This window comes from Microcebus murinus, chromosome 24 (assembly GCF_040939455.1).
Source record: "Microcebus murinus isolate Inina chromosome 24, M.murinus_Inina_mat1.0, whole genome shotgun sequence".
NCBI classification, from domain to species: domain Eukaryota; kingdom Metazoa; phylum Chordata; class Mammalia; order Primates; family Cheirogaleidae; genus Microcebus; species Microcebus murinus.
Genome location: NC_134127.1, coordinates 26,694,247 through 26,711,334, shown reverse-complemented (window position 1 = coordinate 26,711,334; position 17,088 = coordinate 26,694,247). Strand labels below are relative to the sequence as shown.

Genomic DNA, 17,088 nt, shown 5'->3' with positions numbered 1-17,088 from the left:
GGCAAAAAATATGTATATATTTGAATAGACTTTTACTAAAGATATACACGTGGTAAATAAGCACATGAAAAGATGCTCAACAGCCATTAAAGAAATGCAGTTTAAAAACACAGTGAGATACCACTAATATTTATTATTAATAGAATAGCTACAATGAAAAGCATCAATGATACTGTACCAAGGAGACAGGACAGCTGGAACTCTTAAAGGCTGCTGGCGGGAGTGGGAAGTGATACAGCCACCCTGGAGAACAGTTTGGCAATTTCACACAAAGTTAAACATTCACCTATCATCTCACTCAGCAGTCCCACTCCCAGATGTTTGCCCTAGAGAAATGAGAGCTTATGTTCACATAACAATCTGTACAGGAATATTTGTAGCAGCTTTATTTACAATCACTCAAACCTGGAAACAGCACAGATGTCCATCAGCGGGTGAGTGGACAAACAGGCTGGTCCAACCATGCAGCAGAAATGACTCAGTGATAAGAAGGAATGATGATACAGGCAACAACCTGGATGACTCTCGTGCATTGTGCCAGGTTGAGCAGGCTCGTCTCAGAAGGTCATATGCTACGTGATACCATTTATATGTTTTTATGGAAAAGGCAAAACAGTGGGGAATGAGAAGAGATGAGTGGTTGCCAGGAGTTAAGGTGGGCGTAGGATCTGACGGCAAAGTGGCAGCACTCAAGACATCTTTGGGGCATGCAGCTGCTCTGTGTTCTGTTAGAGGTGGTACTTACAAGAATTTATGCATGTGTTGAAACACAGAAGACTGTTCACACACGTGCACACACAAGTGACTTTTACTGTTTGCAAATTTAAATTAAAAAGTATTACTTAATGTGGCTTTCCAGGTGAAGATGTTTGTGCATGCACGGTCTGCTAGTTTAGCGCCGTGGTTTCAGAACCAGATTCCCTTCTGCATGCTGAACACATTTATAGTTCTCCTGTATCTTTAGCTTCTGCCTCTGTTCTAGGTACTTTCCGTCAGCGTTTAAGCTCAGTCTCATCTCTTCCATCTTCAAAAAATGAAAACAATTTTAAAAATGACTTTCCCCGGATTGCTCTCTGCTTTCTATGCTACTTTTCCCCCATCTTTCATGACAAAACATCACAAATACATGCTTATACTTGTCCTTGCCTTACCAGTGACACCCAAACACTTCACTACTTGTGAAAAATACCAACTCCTGGGAAACTAAAAAGGCCTGGATATACTATGGCTTAAAGCAAAATATCTGTTCGTGTAGTTATGAACATAATTGTGACGGTTGTCAGATGTTCCTTCCAGCTGGCGTGGTGTATGCATTGATGGTAACAGGTTGCTGCTGACTTGCACTCTCAAAAAAGAGTTTAGAAACAAGCTGAATCTCTTTCTCTATTTGTCTTTCAATTAGACAAAGATAACTGCTACTTCTTGCATGGCCTCCCTACTTTATTTTTTTAACAAAATTAATTGATACTACAAACATAACAAATTTATTTGAAAGAGGATAGTTGCCACCACCATTAATAAAGCCACTCCACATAATTTCTAAAGCTTAATACCCAATTTAAAATGTTCCACTGCAACTTACATATAACTTTAGATACAAACTTCCCAGGTTGTAATTTCTTTTAGGGTCAAGGTTTAAAGTGTGCATAGTATATTCTTGAAGGATCATATTGACTTGTATAAAAGGAATCAGAGTCTCTCTCTCTCTCTCTCTGGTCCTCCTTCTAACCCTGTCTCCAATGCAATTGGGGGATTCTTAAAATATTCCCTTTGGCTAGCAGTATAAACTTCCCTCCAAGAAAAACATTACTGAGAATGTTTTTATATCAGAGTTTGTGTGGTATTCTCTGGAAATTTCTTATAAAGGAGAGTTGTAGCAGTCCTTCAAAATTAGATGATTCTATATGGCCCAGATATTCCTATCGGAAAAATAGTGGTGATTTTTATAACACAATTCAGTTTGAATTTTTACTTAAAATCTTTTTTGTGTGTTTGTGAGAAGTTTGTTGGCAGTTTCTACCTGTTTACATCAGTTCATCCTTCCAGCATTAACTCTACCGTTTTCAGGAAAGAGAATAATTTGTGTTCTTCCTGCTTCATGACTGAATTGCCTGGCACAGACTTAGAAATAGAAAATCATGTCAAGAGTCACTCAATTTCCTATTCATGGGAGACAGGAAGTAACACAACAGAAAAATTAAGAAATTGATTTGACCAAAGTGTCCCAATAGATTTGAGTTGTTTTGTCATGTGTTGTTCAAGCACAGCGCTATTTGAATCTCTAGAGTGGCTGTTTATCACTCTCACTCATGTGGCATTTCTTATACCCGCTGTGACTTATCTACAGTTCTGCTCCGCCTTTCAGCCCTTGTGTGGTTGCTAGGACAAGCGGAATGTTCTGTGACCCAGTCTTCCTTTTCCAGCTACCATCCCATATCCCTCTGTCCCCCTCTCAAAGACATGGAGTATCAGGGAATAATTCAGCCTATATTCAGGTTGAAAAAAAAATGTTGATTCTGAACAACTTATGAATAAGGCTTGATAACAGGGTTTTAAAGCCAACTCAGCTGTAAATGCAGATGTAGGGCTTACAGCTAATCGGTTTTACAGCCAGATGTCAGGCTGTTAACTATTAACAAATAATCTGGTATTTCATTAATCAGAAATGATGTCAGAATGAGTTGATTTTCTTGACATAATGTGACCCAATTTGGGTTTTCTCTCATTGAGTTCAGTAAGCAGTGAGTGAGGTAAGACATAAATTATTGGCAATGAGCACGGTCTCAATCAATTGTGAGAATTAAAATAAGATGCCTCGTTCATGCAGTCCAGGCCTCTCACTCTTTTTCACAGAAAACTAAGTCACTCTCCTAAAACTATAGCCTGTGGTATGATAGAACCAGAACTGGAATCATCACCCTGACTTCTGATAACTATTCAAAAGGGATCATCTTGAAAACTAGTCTTTTTTTTTTTTGCCTTAAATTGGCAGATTAGCCTCTTAACTCATTCTGAGAATGAATTCTAGGCAGATCGTACTTGGTGTGTGCTATTGCCACCAGATTTTTGGAGCGTAATTTCCTTCGGTTCTCTCCTGGAGACATTTGTCAGCCACGACCACGAGCGAGTGCTGGTGACGACCACGAGCGAGTGCTGGTGTTTCCAAGCTGACTCCAACCTCAGGCTAGGTTCTCCGAACTTTTACAGGCTTCATTTATCCTGCCCCAGATTGAACTGTGGTAAAGGACTGGATACTTTACAGGGCGTTTTCACCTCCACTGTCTTGCTGGATCCTCACAGAACAGGTTTGCGGTAGAGAAGGGTGCTATTTGGTAATAAACATTACATTTAGTGTTGGAGATGCAAGGCAAATGGCTCGTCCAATTGAATGTGGATCTTTGAAACAGTGTCTGTCCAGGCGTTGTCCCAAGGCAGTGACTGTGAACAGTATCTCAAAGTACTCCTAATTTATAAATTTTGATTGTTAGAATAATGGATTCTGGTTTTGGACAGACATATAACCTGTAGAGCTTCTTTCACTTGAGGTGGTCACTGCACAAGGCCCAGGCTCCTGCTCTGGGGAAGCTCAGGCAGGCTGCCGAGAGTAGCCAGGAGGCCCTGGAAAGCTGGTGGCTCTGCTTGGGTCCTCCCCTCCCCCTTCACCCTTTTGTTCATCCTGGCAAGACCCCGGGGTGCACTTTCCCTTATTGGAGGTGCTGGCTTTCCCAGTAACATAATCTCGTGATTGAGGACAGATATGAGTGATTTACCCGGAAAACTGAGGGCTTTGGAGTTTCCCTCCAGGGGGACGTTTGAATGAGTGTGTGGGCAGGACTCCAAGTGTCACCCAGGAACAACAAATGGTGGAGTTTGAAGGTGTCAAGGTGATTTTTTAAGAGTGAGAAGACTGTGAAGTCACCCTGGAATACAACCATGGACTTTGTTGGGAATGAAGTTCAATCATTATTTTCATGTATTTATATTAATATTTTTCAATTGTGGAAAGGTGCTAGGCAGAATCTACTTAATACACCTGGCACAGAAAAGCAAGTGCACAGGTCCTAACACTGCAACTTTGCAAGGAAAAGAAATACCTGAGGGTCTCAGAGTGAGGAGAAGGACAGGTGGCGTTTGGAGAAGGCATCGGGGACCCAGCGTGGCACGCAGGTCATAACCAGGAATGTGGGAGCCACCCCCTGGAGTATTTTAACTATGGAGTGGCTGCATTTGTCCCCCTCGCCTTTCTGTAAAGAATGGATTGCAGGGGGGCACAAGCAGAGCAGAGCGACCAGCAGGAGGTGCTAGGGTCGTAGAGGCGAGACTATTGTGGTCATGACTACAACAGTGTTCCACAGGCGAGGAGGTGAGAACAGGTTGGCGTCCTAATTAGGAAGATTCAGTAGGATTTGATAATGTGAGGTCTGTGGGAACAGAGAAGTCAGAATGTCTCCCATCTAAATTTTTTACTGGAGCAACTGAGGGTAGATAGTGGTGCCATTTACTGAGATAAGGAATTCTGGGAGAGAAAAATGTGTGTAGGGTTTGGAGTACAATAAAAAATTCTGATTTAGGCATATTGAATTTGAGATTCCTATTAGACATTCCAGTAGAGATATCACAGATCAAATTAGGTATTTGTATGTGTTTAGGGGAAAGGTTAGGGCTATAAATATTTAATACTGCCATGGTACATAGGAAGTGGGTGTAGAATGAGGAAAGAAGTGAGTTTAGGCCTAGTCTCTGGGCTGTGCCAACATTTAGAAGTGGGGAGAAGGAAGAGGAGCGTGCAGGGGGAACCACAAAGGGTCAGAGGGTGACATGGGTGAAACAGCAGGAGAACGTGGCGTGCGGTCAGGAGAGGAACTGCTTCGGGAAGGAGGGATGCTCCGCTCTGCTGAACGCTGGCGGAAGGTGAATTAGGGGGGAGACAGAGAAGTGGCTGTTGTATTTGACCAGATGAATGTTGGCAGAGACCTTTATAAAAGCGCGCTTAATCAAAAGACTAAGAGGGTTGAACAGTTAGCGGGACGTGAAGCCCCGGAAGCAGCAAGTGTGAGGCTGATGCGTTGCTGCCACCAGAGCGGAAACGGTGGTTGGCAGCTGATGGGGCAGTGTCAGGTGTAGCTCTCGCCTTCTGATGTAGCCATGAAACACAGCGTTCCTGGTGCCCGATGACTGGGTCGTATTATGATGAATTGGGAGTGGTCGTGGGAAGCCCCCGAATCTGTTGGCTAGTGAGCAGGAAAAAAAAACCCAAAAACCCAGATTAAGGTTACACATATTAAAACAAAAGTTGCTGCATTTGGCAAATAGTGTGAGTGGATACAGCTGAGAATCAACACGTCCTGTGGGTACCAGTTTCTGCCTGTCCTTTCTAAAACCATGGCCTTCAGGGGTCCCACTGTTTTTCAGTTTTCTTTTAACTCGAGGCAACTGAGTAGTAACGTCAGGTTGTAACTTATTCAGATCTCAGTTGTCCCTTCATTGCCTCCAGATTGAGAACTGTAGGACCTCCACTTAGTCTGTGCTGAATTGTAACCCGGGTCAAAATTCATTTTAGCTGCACCTAAAGGTGTGTCTTTGCCTAACCTTCACAGCTTTCTGTCAGGTCCCTGAATTCTCGCTTCTCTTGCTGACGTCTCAATCAAGCAGGTCTTGCTTTAAATAATAGCACAGAATGTCTTAACTTTGGTACTCATCAGAAAATTCAACCATGATTTGATTTGAGCTAAAAATTGTCTTTAGCTATTCATCATTTAGATATCAGTTAGATATCCATCAGTGACTTTGGGGACATTGTTAACTATGTATTCTTTCAAGGTTTCTAAACTCTATCCCTGAGTTAAAAGAGATTGCCAAAGAACATCATACTTGAATCCTGTTAACCTCTCCATAAATACCCTCTGTGAATTAGGCTTTAGTGACAAGTTAACATTTGAAGAGAGCTGTTGTAAGTAATGCTAGATTTTAGAAAACTGTTGGACTTTTTCCAGACTAATTGGCAACATTGTACATTTTGTTACCTGATGATTTTTCTGTGTGATAGACACAATACATTTCCCATAAAATTCATTTTACAGAAAAGCTTTAGGTTTTCCTTTACCAGAGACTGAGAAATATATATTAATAGCTCAAAGCGATTGTGTCAACTGAAATAACAGATTGCTGTAGGTTCACAGTAGGTCTGTTTCTTAGTTCTTTTTAATAAATTTTTGTTCCTTTAAGAGAAGGTTTCTCTGCTTGAATATTAAAGTTCTGTATAATCTAATAATTTGTCAAGCATCAATGATTTTGGGTAGTACAGACCTACACACTTTAGCCTTGGCATGTGAATGCCATTGTGTGACCACTGGTTGTTGGCTCTAGTTGAGGCTACAGCAGAGTGAATCACTTTAGTCCTTGTCATGGTCTTACCCTTCCTGTGCAGGCTGCCTGTGATCTGCCACATTGTGTACCCGACATGGGCAGCATCCTTAAGTGGGCAGACAGATGTGTCTCCACTGAACGTTACGCAGTTCTTTTGGACTTTGGTTTTGGTGGATAACAACAAAACAAGAAAGAATAGTACACAAATACTTATTGTTACAGGTTTTTTTTATTCTCATGTATTTCTAATATTTTATGTACACTTTGTCATAGTAGAACATTTATTTCAATTGTTACATTATAAACAGTATTTAGCTTAGAGATAGCCATACTCTCCTTGGCACAAGGGAGAATATTTCAAAGATGGAAGCAGAACCTCTTTAGTGGACTCTGGTTACTTAGCAGTTGCCTGCCCTTTGGGGGCAGAGGTCACACCTGTCTTTGCTTAGGTGGCCCCAGGACATAGGATTGGACATGGAACTCAGTGCTTGTTTGTTGAATGAATAAAAGAGTAGGTGGATGACTTGTAATTTCTTTTAAAAACCTCAGAATTTCTTCTTGCTCCTGATGGATTAAAAATGTCATATAAAAACATTATGCCTCCTTCTGAATTACAAATTATCCATGTATTTAATGTGTTTCTTGTTAAAGTTTATTAATATATAATAAGATGACCCGATGTTCATTTAAGAAAAAAAATCTTTATGATTCAAATTCATGGAAAAAAGAAAAAAAAACAGTGATTACTCTTAGTAGGCATAATATTTGGTTTATTGTCTGTGTTGGTAATAATAATTTCTGTTTTGTTTTCATACAACGAAGTGATGTTTCTGTATTTATTTTAGTTACAGCGGAATTTGTTATATTTATTGCTTTGTTTTCATTTTGATAAGAAAAGTACATGCTTGTGTTATTTATAAAGATGTCTGGGCTTCACATTTAAGTACAGTGGTGAAATGCAGGATCACCCTGGTCATTGCTGAGCAATATTTAAAAAGTGGATCTCCCTGAGCAGTTAAGTCTTAACTTCTAAGAATAATCCATCTTCACTTCTGGAAACCGGAAAAGATTGGGCAAACATACAAGCAGAATAAATCTAACTTAAATACCTGTATTTGGTAGAGCTGAGCTCTGATTATTCTTCCTTGTAAGAATAATCAGGCACGTATGAATGTACATCTTGATTTTCCTCTCACCACCTGGTACTTAGTCTCTATCAATTAGTATCTTTTAAAAGGGTAAAAGAGTTCTTCTTAGTTTTAGCACTTTATTACTTATCTTCTCTGTCTTGGTTAAATAAGTTGTGTTAAATTTTTAGCTTTCTTCCACTTTCTTTATGAGACACCTAGAGCAATTCTTATTAATCCTTAATAACATGTGCATTGGCCAGAGGAATCTTATTAAAATGCAGATTCCAGGATTAGTAGATTTGGGTCCCAACCTGCCTCACCTGCTGCAGGCTCCCATGTTGGCTGATTCATCTGGAGACAGGGTCTCACTCTGTCACCCAGTCATAGTCACTATGTCCTTGAACTCCTGGTCTCAAGCGATGCTCCTGCCTCAGACTCCCAAAGCACTGGGATTATAGCCGTGAGCCACTGTGCCCAGCCTGTTTTCCCTCTTCGAATTTTTTTTTTTTTTTGAGAAGTCAAAAATTAAGGGTACCTTGCTAAGTGTTTTTGCTTATGAAATACTTTGTAAATAAATTAATTTTTTTCTTAGCTGAAGAAAATTGCTTAGTTCAGAAAAATTAAGAAGTTAGATGAATGAATGAAGAAAATTAATTTTGTTGGTCTTTGTTGACATAGTGACATTTGCTGATCTTGAGCTGTAATCATTTTGATTGCTCAGAATTTTCTAAGTATTCCTTGAGAAATAGGAAGTTGAAACAGCTATGGAAAGCACCATGACCACTAGCTAGCACCAATACTATATAATAGTATATGCTTTTTCTTACTTATAAAAAACTGTAAACTATGGACTTTGGATGATACTAATGTGTCAGTGCAGGTTCACCAGTTGTAACAAACATACTACTCTGGTGGGGGGTGTTGATAAGGGGAGGGCTATGCATGTGTAGGGGCAGTAGGTCTATGGGAAATTTCTATACCTGCTACTTAATGTTGCTGTGAACCTAAAACTGATCTAAAAATATAAGGTCTTTAAAGAAAAACACTTGTGCTTTTCTTAGATACATTAATTTGAAGACAAGAACACTTTGGGTTTTTTTGATATCCTGTTACTATAACAAACCAAATTATTGCCAAATTATTATCTCCCAAAGTAGTTCAAGAACTTTAATGTTCTCACTGTTCCTTTCCTGCATTGTACTGGAAGTCCTATCTAGTGCAATAAGAAAAGAAATAAAATATTCATACAAATTGGAAAGGAAGAAATAAAACTGTCTCTATTCACAGACATGATTGTCTACATAGAAAACATCAACAAATCTACAAAAAAAGCTCTTACAACTAGCAAGTTGAGTTAAGCAAGGTTACAGAATCCAAGGCCATTATGTAAAATGCAGTTGTATTTCTCTGTGCTAGCAGTGAGCAACTGGAATTATAATTTTTCAATATGCCTTTTAGCATGCCCCATTGAAATATTTAAGTTTAAATCTGACAAAATATTTGCAGGATCTTTATGCTGAAAACTTAAAAGACAAAACAACAACAAAAAACCCATTTAAATGAATCAAAGATGACCTAAATAAAAGGAGAGTAATATTACATGTATGAATTGGAAAATTCAATACAATATTTTTAAAGTTGTTAGTTCTCCCTATTTTGATCTATAGATTCAACTCAGTCCCAGTTCACAAGCCCAGAAAGATGTCATGGTAGATATAGACAAGCATCTGATTCCAAATCCAACTAATTTCAAATCGACAAATCCTAATTTCACTTTTGAAAGAGACGGACAAAGTTAGAGACTCACACGTTATAGGAATCTCGGTGAAGCGTAACTGAGAACGCTCTGAACTATTTTTGCAACTGCTTTGTCCATCTAAAAATATCCAAAATGACGTTTAAAACATTTTTAAAAAATCAAGTATAACTTTTGAGGCTTATTCCTGTGCTAAAGAACAGCACTCCCCGACTGTGTTTCCCAGCAACTGTTCTCAGTTACTTTAGCCGTTGCTTCTGATATTTACCTATATATTTCTTAATAAAATGCTTTTCCTGACACTTCGGTTTTTCACTCTTAGGTATTATCTGTAGTCTTCGTTCCATGACAGAGTAAAGTGTGGCTGTAGCTGTCTTTCACTACTGTTCACACTTCTCCCCCATCAGCCCATCACCGTTATTTGACATTTTGTACATGCACACGCGTATATAAGCACACGTATTTGGGTACTAAGTGAGCACTGTCTGTTGAGCCACTTAATGTACCATGGCTCTTGCATTTCTGGTGATTTTTTGTTTTTTTTAGTTAATGACTGACAATTATTTTGATCACTTAGTTTTCTATGTACTTATTACTGATTCACTGCAAAAATACCCAAAAGGATTATAATTCTTCTCTCAAATCTGTCTGCAGATGAGAGAATCCTTCCATTCCATTGAATTCTCTTGGAGACACCACCTGTGAACCCCTGGTTGTTCTGCTGGCCCTAAAATGAGTTCTCCCAGGTCCACAGACAGCTGTTTTCCAGGGGCTCCCACAAGCCCAGGGATTCCCTCGTCATTTGGTTTGGTCTGTGTGTTCATGCCGGAGACTCTTCTCAAATGGGTATAAAAACATATTTCGTGAGAAGCCACTGCAAAGCCAGTGGGCACGGCCTGAGCCGAGTGCAGAAGATCTGATGTGGATGAGATATTTGCTTGAGGGAGGGCTGACCGTTAGTGCTTGCATGTTTGTTTTTTTCCTGTGCCGACAAGTGTCTCCAGAGACAACGGTGCTGGCCTGGCTGTGTGTTTTAGTCATAGTCTGGAATGGAGTGGGCGCTAACTACAGCTTCTTACCACGGCTCTCAGATAAACTGTTCTGATTTTACATTTATTCTAGAGGAGGGTGGGGCCAGGAGTTGAAGATTTGGTCTTTTTCACCCATTCTATATGCCCATTTTCAGTGGTATCTAGTACTACCAATTTCTCAGGCTTTCTGGGAGTTTGGGAGTTTTCTGGGAGGGAATGGGATGTTTCCCATCGACTTCCTTCTCTATACACTGTACTTTCAGCCTTTTCAAGTCGGTTCTTATTTATCCATCTGCTTTGCAGCTTCCAAGAGAGCGTCATATGTTATCTACTATGGACTCTTTTCCCCTGCCTTTTGATTCCATCGTTTTAGTTGAGTATTGAGAGACAGTGGAAATAAATGTAAACTCATTTTGCTGTTTAACCCTAAGTTGACCTCATTTTCTTTATTGTGTTTGATGTCATTCTTCACCTGCTTTTAAGAACAGTACCATTTTCTGATTTGGGTTCACCGTAGCTACACCAGCCTCACCTTGTCCGAGTTGAATGACTAGATGTATATAAAATGAGGAAAGACTGTTTGTATTTTGCTTGGTATGAAATTAACCACATAGTCAATCCTACATTATGAAAAGTTGTCTTTTTCAGTAGCTATTAATCTAATAATAAAGCTAGAAAATGGTTCCTCTTTAAATCCATCAACAAGGTTTGGATTTTATGAATGATAATTTTAACATGCCACAGATACCATCTTCATTGTGTATGTGTTACATACACGATGCTGACTCTCTGTTGCAGTAGATGCTGAAATAATTCTGTCCTTCTTATGAGAAATACGTTGGGCCAATCTTTAAGTGCACTTGCTACCTACCTGTGATCTTTCAAAACAGATTTTCCCTATTTTGAACATGCTACTAAGATAAAGATAAGTTTAGCTAATGAAAGTACTAAAACAAAATGTTTACACTACATTCCTGATTAGATGATTTTAGTACAATTAAATTAGTATTTTTCTGCTATCTCTGCACAATATTAATTCCTAGGATGCCTGTGTAAAATAAATTTGTTAATTCACTTACCAAAACTACAAGGTTTTATTTTCTTAACATTTAGAAAGGGACAAATTCAGAGAACATAAATTTTCTCCGTGAGGTTGTTTTAATTCAGTTCACATTTTAATGTGGATTATATTTGAACTCAAATGCCACACACATTTGTAAGACTGGTTCCTTGTCTTCTCTCACTGGTGCACTCTGTTTCTCACTGTACTATTCTTTTATGTGGCCTCATGTCTAAAATGAACCAGGTTTTGAAACTCTTCGCATTTTATCTCCTGGGCTAATTATCTGAGTTTGTAGGGAATCACATATTGATAGTATATCTCTGTAAATAATATCATGCAGAGGCTGATAAAAGTAAATATTTCACCTAAATGTTTTCAACTACCCATAAAGAGCCAGATAGAAACATAATTGCGGTGTGGAGTTACCTATTTCCTAATACCTTCTTTTATTGAACTTATTAAGATAAGTCTTTGGGGGGGGCAGTGATGTTGTTTAGGCAATAAAAAACTAGGGGAAAACAAAGAGACTTCAGTTACAGAATGATCCTATACATGAAGATCTAATTGAAGATTAGTTATACTGAGCAGGGTTCCCACAAACACAACTTGCTATTTTCTCTCTCTCTAATGGAAGCAGATTTCCCCAAATGACACTTTATTCCCACTTGACTGTCCTGGGCCCAGCATCCTCAGAGCTGCTTCTCCCATCTTGCCTGGCTTGTCTTCTGACTCTCATGCTCAACACTCTAGCAACGTGCCAATGCCACCCACCCCACTGAGATAGAAACAAGGTGTGTGTTCCTATATCTCACCATCTGGACCCAACCAACCCTGTTTTCATACTACTTCTTCCAAAGCACCCTCTACTCTAGCCAGAAAAGGAAAAAACAAAACAAACAAAAACAAATCCTCTCCCCTTCCCAACGTCTGTCTCTTTGCCTGAAGAACTTCACTGATCATTTAAGACCGAGCTTGAAATGTCAGCTCATCTGGGGACCTTTTCCTGATTCTCCCAGGTGGAGTGAGTTTGTGTCCTCCTGCGGCTTCCCCTAGCACTGTTAGAAAGACAGCATCATTCATGCCTCCCACCAGAGGGTGGACTTCTCTAGGTTTGAGGCTGTGGTTCCAAGACCCAGCTTGCATTCGTGTTCATGGTGGGCTCTCAATACATTGCTCATGGGTTGTGAATGCACAATGAGTAGAGAGAAACAGTCATTGAATAAGTAAATGCATGTGTTTAAAGTAAGAACCAGGCCAGTGCTGCAAATTGCTATTCCTATTCTATATGCTGTTCTTGTCTTTATTTATTACACTATCATGCTCATTTTTCTTAGAAAAAATATTACTGTCTCATGTTGGATGAGTACTAGCTTTAACACATAACAAAGGAAATATTTAAGACTGATGTGCAGAACCTTAAAAACCACTAACAGGGAAGATGTAGGCCTCCTTCATGGTCATTTAGCAAAAAGAGCTTAAGCTTTAGGTAGCAAATCTAGAAAAAAAGAATGGATTCACTGAATATAAAAATGAAATTGCAGATAAAAAATAAATGTAAGTTATATGATTCAGTTTGGTTATTTTAGCTGAAAAATTCTGCCAATGCATAGAAACATACAGATTTTCAGGGAGTTTGATTATGGAGTAGAGATGACCACAGAATCTCAGACATTGTTGAATTAAAAAGGAAAACATTGTTTTGATTATTTAAAAATGTGTGGATTCAAATAATAAATAATGGTGATGATGATGAAAACTTATTTATGAGATATTTTACTCTTCTAAAGTCTGGGAAAGATTTTCAAATGTGTTATGCCTCCTAAAAATATTAGACAATGCCAGAAACAAAGTCATAAGCCAAAAGGATTGCTTTTGAATTTAGGTATGTGATCTGTCTTCTCCTAATTTATTTTTTAAATTAACAAAACTCTGGAATATTTGTGAAGGACTGCTTATAAATGATTCCATAAATTAGAAACTTAGAAATAAAAAATATAGTATTTCATATGTTTAAAAACAAGATGATGTTTATTTTTTAATATTTTTATTTTTTCTTATAATCAACTATCAAGTGAAGGTAATGTTTAAATATTTGGCCTTACTGGGATAGTGACCCAGATTTCTAGTCATCATGAGACTTTTTCTTAACCAAATGTTTATTAATATTCATAGCATTTATGCAACATGAAGATTCTGAAGGCACTTTGTATTTGAGAATACATCTGTTTCAGATCTATGGAGTCTGTCAGTCACTGCTGGAGTTTTTGTTTATTTTGCTTTGTTTTTGTTGTGTCTTTGAAGTGACTCTTGATTTGTTGCCCACTAAACCTAATAAATCTATAATAAACATTCTGCTTGTTGTATCATTTGTAGGTGCTGTGGTCTTTGGAATCGGGTCACTGGATATCTGAGGAGCCATTTGAACTTTCTACCTACTTCCCTGCAGCTCCTGTAAGTCAGATGCTGTTTTATGATGATAAATGAAATTTAGTATTTAGTATTATCAAGAAATTATTAATAAGCATAGGGATAAACTCAAGTTTTTATCAAGTCAAGAGCAAATATGCTCATAACTAAAAAGACATTCATAGGACTTAATACCTTTATCTATTTGTGAGAACAAATGTAAGAACATGAGAACATTCTGCAAAATGTAGCAAGGAATGGAGTCCCAAGAAATTTTTATTATGAAAGACCTAAGAATTGGGAAAAACAAAAATGAAAAATCACTATAGCTTCTTGGGACAGTAGCATCATATATGTTGCTTAATGCTTATATTGTTAATAGAGATAGAATTGATAGGTATAAAAATTGTGGCTTGCTAGCATTGTGATGTGATCTTTATAGTTTGATGTTTTTCCTAAACTTCACTTCAACTTTACTAACTTTTAAGTATTTCAAAATGCTGAATGGAAAATGTCTGGATTCTAACTTTTTAAAGATTGAGAAATAATTGAGTAATTTAAGGTTTAGTTAAAAGCAAGATTGTGCAGAAGTTGGCTTTTATTTTCAGAAATGTTAACTGGTTTGTGACAGTTTATTCTTTCAATGGATTAATATATGAAAGATAAATGGTGGTTTTTATCTGCAACGAGTCTTCTTGTTATTTAATTGTTTGAGTAGGCCTTATGACTATAACATAACAAGAAGTTGAACTCTGCTCTCTTACCACTGTAGTTATCTAGGTTGTTGGATTGTTTTTGTTTTCATTTTTAAGATTACTGTTTTGATTTCCTTTCAACTTTATAAATGTTTTTTTAAGGAGAGAAATAGTTCTGCTCAGTAAGACTGTTAGAATTACTGTGTAAGGAATTGAAGTAGAAAGTAAAAACACAAATTCCCGAATTGTCTGTCATAAGAGATTATATATAACTTTGAATAACATGATGATGTTTGCTTTTGAAATTCATTTTACCTGTCTACATGAGGAATTGATATAAATTACGTGTGTTGTTGCCAAATTTTTATATATTATCATTTTCTTACCTTAGTATCTGTCATTGTAGTCATTGAGATACCATGGAAACTCATTGCCATTTGATGCTGTGAAATTTTCTTATTCTCAGATGTTTTTTAAGTTGATACAAAGCCATGTTACCTCTCTTAAATATATAAAGCCATCTTAAATGTAAAATAGAAATAGTTCCAAGACAGGGAAGTTCTTTACTCAGTTAAATAAGTTGTTGGAAAAGTGCACCATGGTAGAAATAAAACAGAGTGCCTCAACTTCTCCAGAATCCATAATTGACTGAAAACATGTAGCAACATGTAAGTGTTCTAAAACTAAGTTGGGGTGTGGGGGGCAATGCAGGGGTATAATAAATTAGACTTAAAAAGTAAAGAAAAACAATGGTAGAAGGTGAAGAGAGACATGTAGTAAAAGCTGATTGCAGATTTGACTCTAAACTTCCTAGCAGATGGCTCAAAAAGGAACACATGAGAAATTGCTTCTAAATTATAAATCATTACACAAATTTTCATTGATATTAATTGTACTATGAAAACTTCAAAAGGAGTTAAAACTCTAGGAGTTTAAGGATTTGCAATCCTGATCCTAAAGCCATGTTCTCAAAGTTTTCTGTAAACATTTGAACATACTATGAACATCAGATTATGTTTTTGCACTCTAAAAGGCTGGTGCTTTTCCTTTTCAGTTTGCTGATGGACATTAAAAAACTTACTAGTGCAAAATATTTTTTTCCTTAAATAAATGTAAGGGTGAATCTTGAGAAGTATAGCTCTGTATATGTCTTAAATCAAAGGTTTTTCTCACCACAAATTAAATTGTAACCTAGTTCTCTAAAAATATATCTTACTAGAAGAGAAAATAGACTCCTATTTTAGAATAGTGAGAATATAAAGTCTCTTTGTCATGGAATTAAATGTATAATTTTCTTCATTATTAAATTTGATATTAAAAATCAAACTTCCTTGTCATGGAGCACAGTTATTTCAGAACCAAATTACAAAATTGTAAATATTATCAGAAAAGTTAAACAGTCATCTCACCTAATAAGTTATATTTAATTACTAAAAATACCTTCATATTTAACAGCTGAGCAGAAAAATAGTATAATCTTTACATAAACTAAAATGGCACATATTTCTATAGATAATTTTCGAGATCCTAGAAGTTTCCACCATATAAACTTGAACTATGTATTTGAGCATTAACTTAAAACTAAGCTGTCAACATATATGTAAATATTCTATTTTTAAAAAGAAAATTTAAAGCCCCTAAGAGGAGTAAAAATGCACTAACTGCTTTTCCAAACATTAAACTGCTAATAACCACATCTCAGAAAATCCCTGACTATATAAAATATATCATGGCTTAGAGAATTTCTTTTTTTTTTAACTGATAGTGATGCTGAATTCAGGACATATGGATATTTACACAATCTATAAACAGTGCTTAGAGGAATGCAGTTCCAAGATTATCTGTGCTATATAACATAAGTGTTCTGTTTTCCAGTTATTTACTGATAAACTCGCACATAACATTCTTGGTTGTGACAGCAGCGTCTGTAAGTTGTCAGTCTGATTCTCAGGCTTGGATTCATCCTCGCGTAGGTGTTTGACCAGATCGCAGCACCAGGTGTGTTTGGGGTTTCGCTTCGGTCCATTGTGCGATGCAGGTTTATGCAATGGGGCTTACAGGCTCTGATCTGGAGCACGTGGATCACATCAGCACACAAGAGCACGCCCTCCGTGGTGGAGGAGGAACAGCGTGCCGCCAGTGACGTTCAGTGCTTCAGGATTAAGTCTCTGAACACAGTGCAATACCGTCTTCCTCAGGTGCACACAGGCATCAGAAATCCGCTGGGCGGATCATCATGGTTGTGGCCTTGAGCGAGTAGCCTGACCCTTTCCAGTAGTACCACTTAATACCGTTGAACTTATTTGTGTTCTGCCTTTGCGGGTAGTACATTCCGTTCAGGTTGGAGGGGCCACACGCATCAAACCACCAGCCTGTAAAAGTGAAACAGAAGGAATTAGGAGCTAGGTAATGCCAACTCTCTCACCATGAAGGTGAGAGAAATACTCAGCCTAGCTGGTAATCCACATTCCATGCATTTAAAATAGGCACATGCCTGTTTACACCAGTGAATTCACGGTCCCATTATGGCAAATGCTCTTACAAGCTTTCTTACTCCTTTTCTCTTGTGCTTCGTGGAAAGGCCCCGTATCCGTAGGCAGGGATCCTCCACAGTCCTGGTTTGGTGAGCACACAGCACTTA

The 17,088-nt window shown here is 37.8% G+C and overlaps 2 protein-coding genes across 3 annotated transcripts in view; one reads left to right on the top strand and one right to left on the bottom strand.

The window, feature by feature from the left end:
* The window catches only part of MCPH1 (microcephalin 1), a 190,018-nt gene that overhangs the window by 62,558 nt on the left and 110,372 nt on the right, over nucleotides 1–17,088 (top strand). The window contains exon 12 of the mRNA XM_012783214.3: nucleotides 13,720–13,797. Coding sequence (XP_012638668.1) covers nucleotides 13,720–13,797 — 78 coding nt within the window. The remainder of the gene's footprint in view (nucleotides 1–13,719; nucleotides 13,798–17,088) is intronic.
* ANGPT2 (angiopoietin 2) overlaps nucleotides 14,316–17,088 on the bottom strand; it is a 55,015-nt gene continuing 52,242 nt past the window's right edge. For both annotated transcript variants that reach the window (XM_012783220.3, XM_012783221.3), the window contains exon 9: nucleotides 14,316–16,819. In XM_012783220.3, coding sequence (XP_012638674.1) covers nucleotides 16,659–16,819 — 161 coding nt within the window. In that variant the 3' untranslated portion in view covers nucleotides 14,316–16,658. The remainder of the gene's footprint in view (nucleotides 16,820–17,088) is intronic.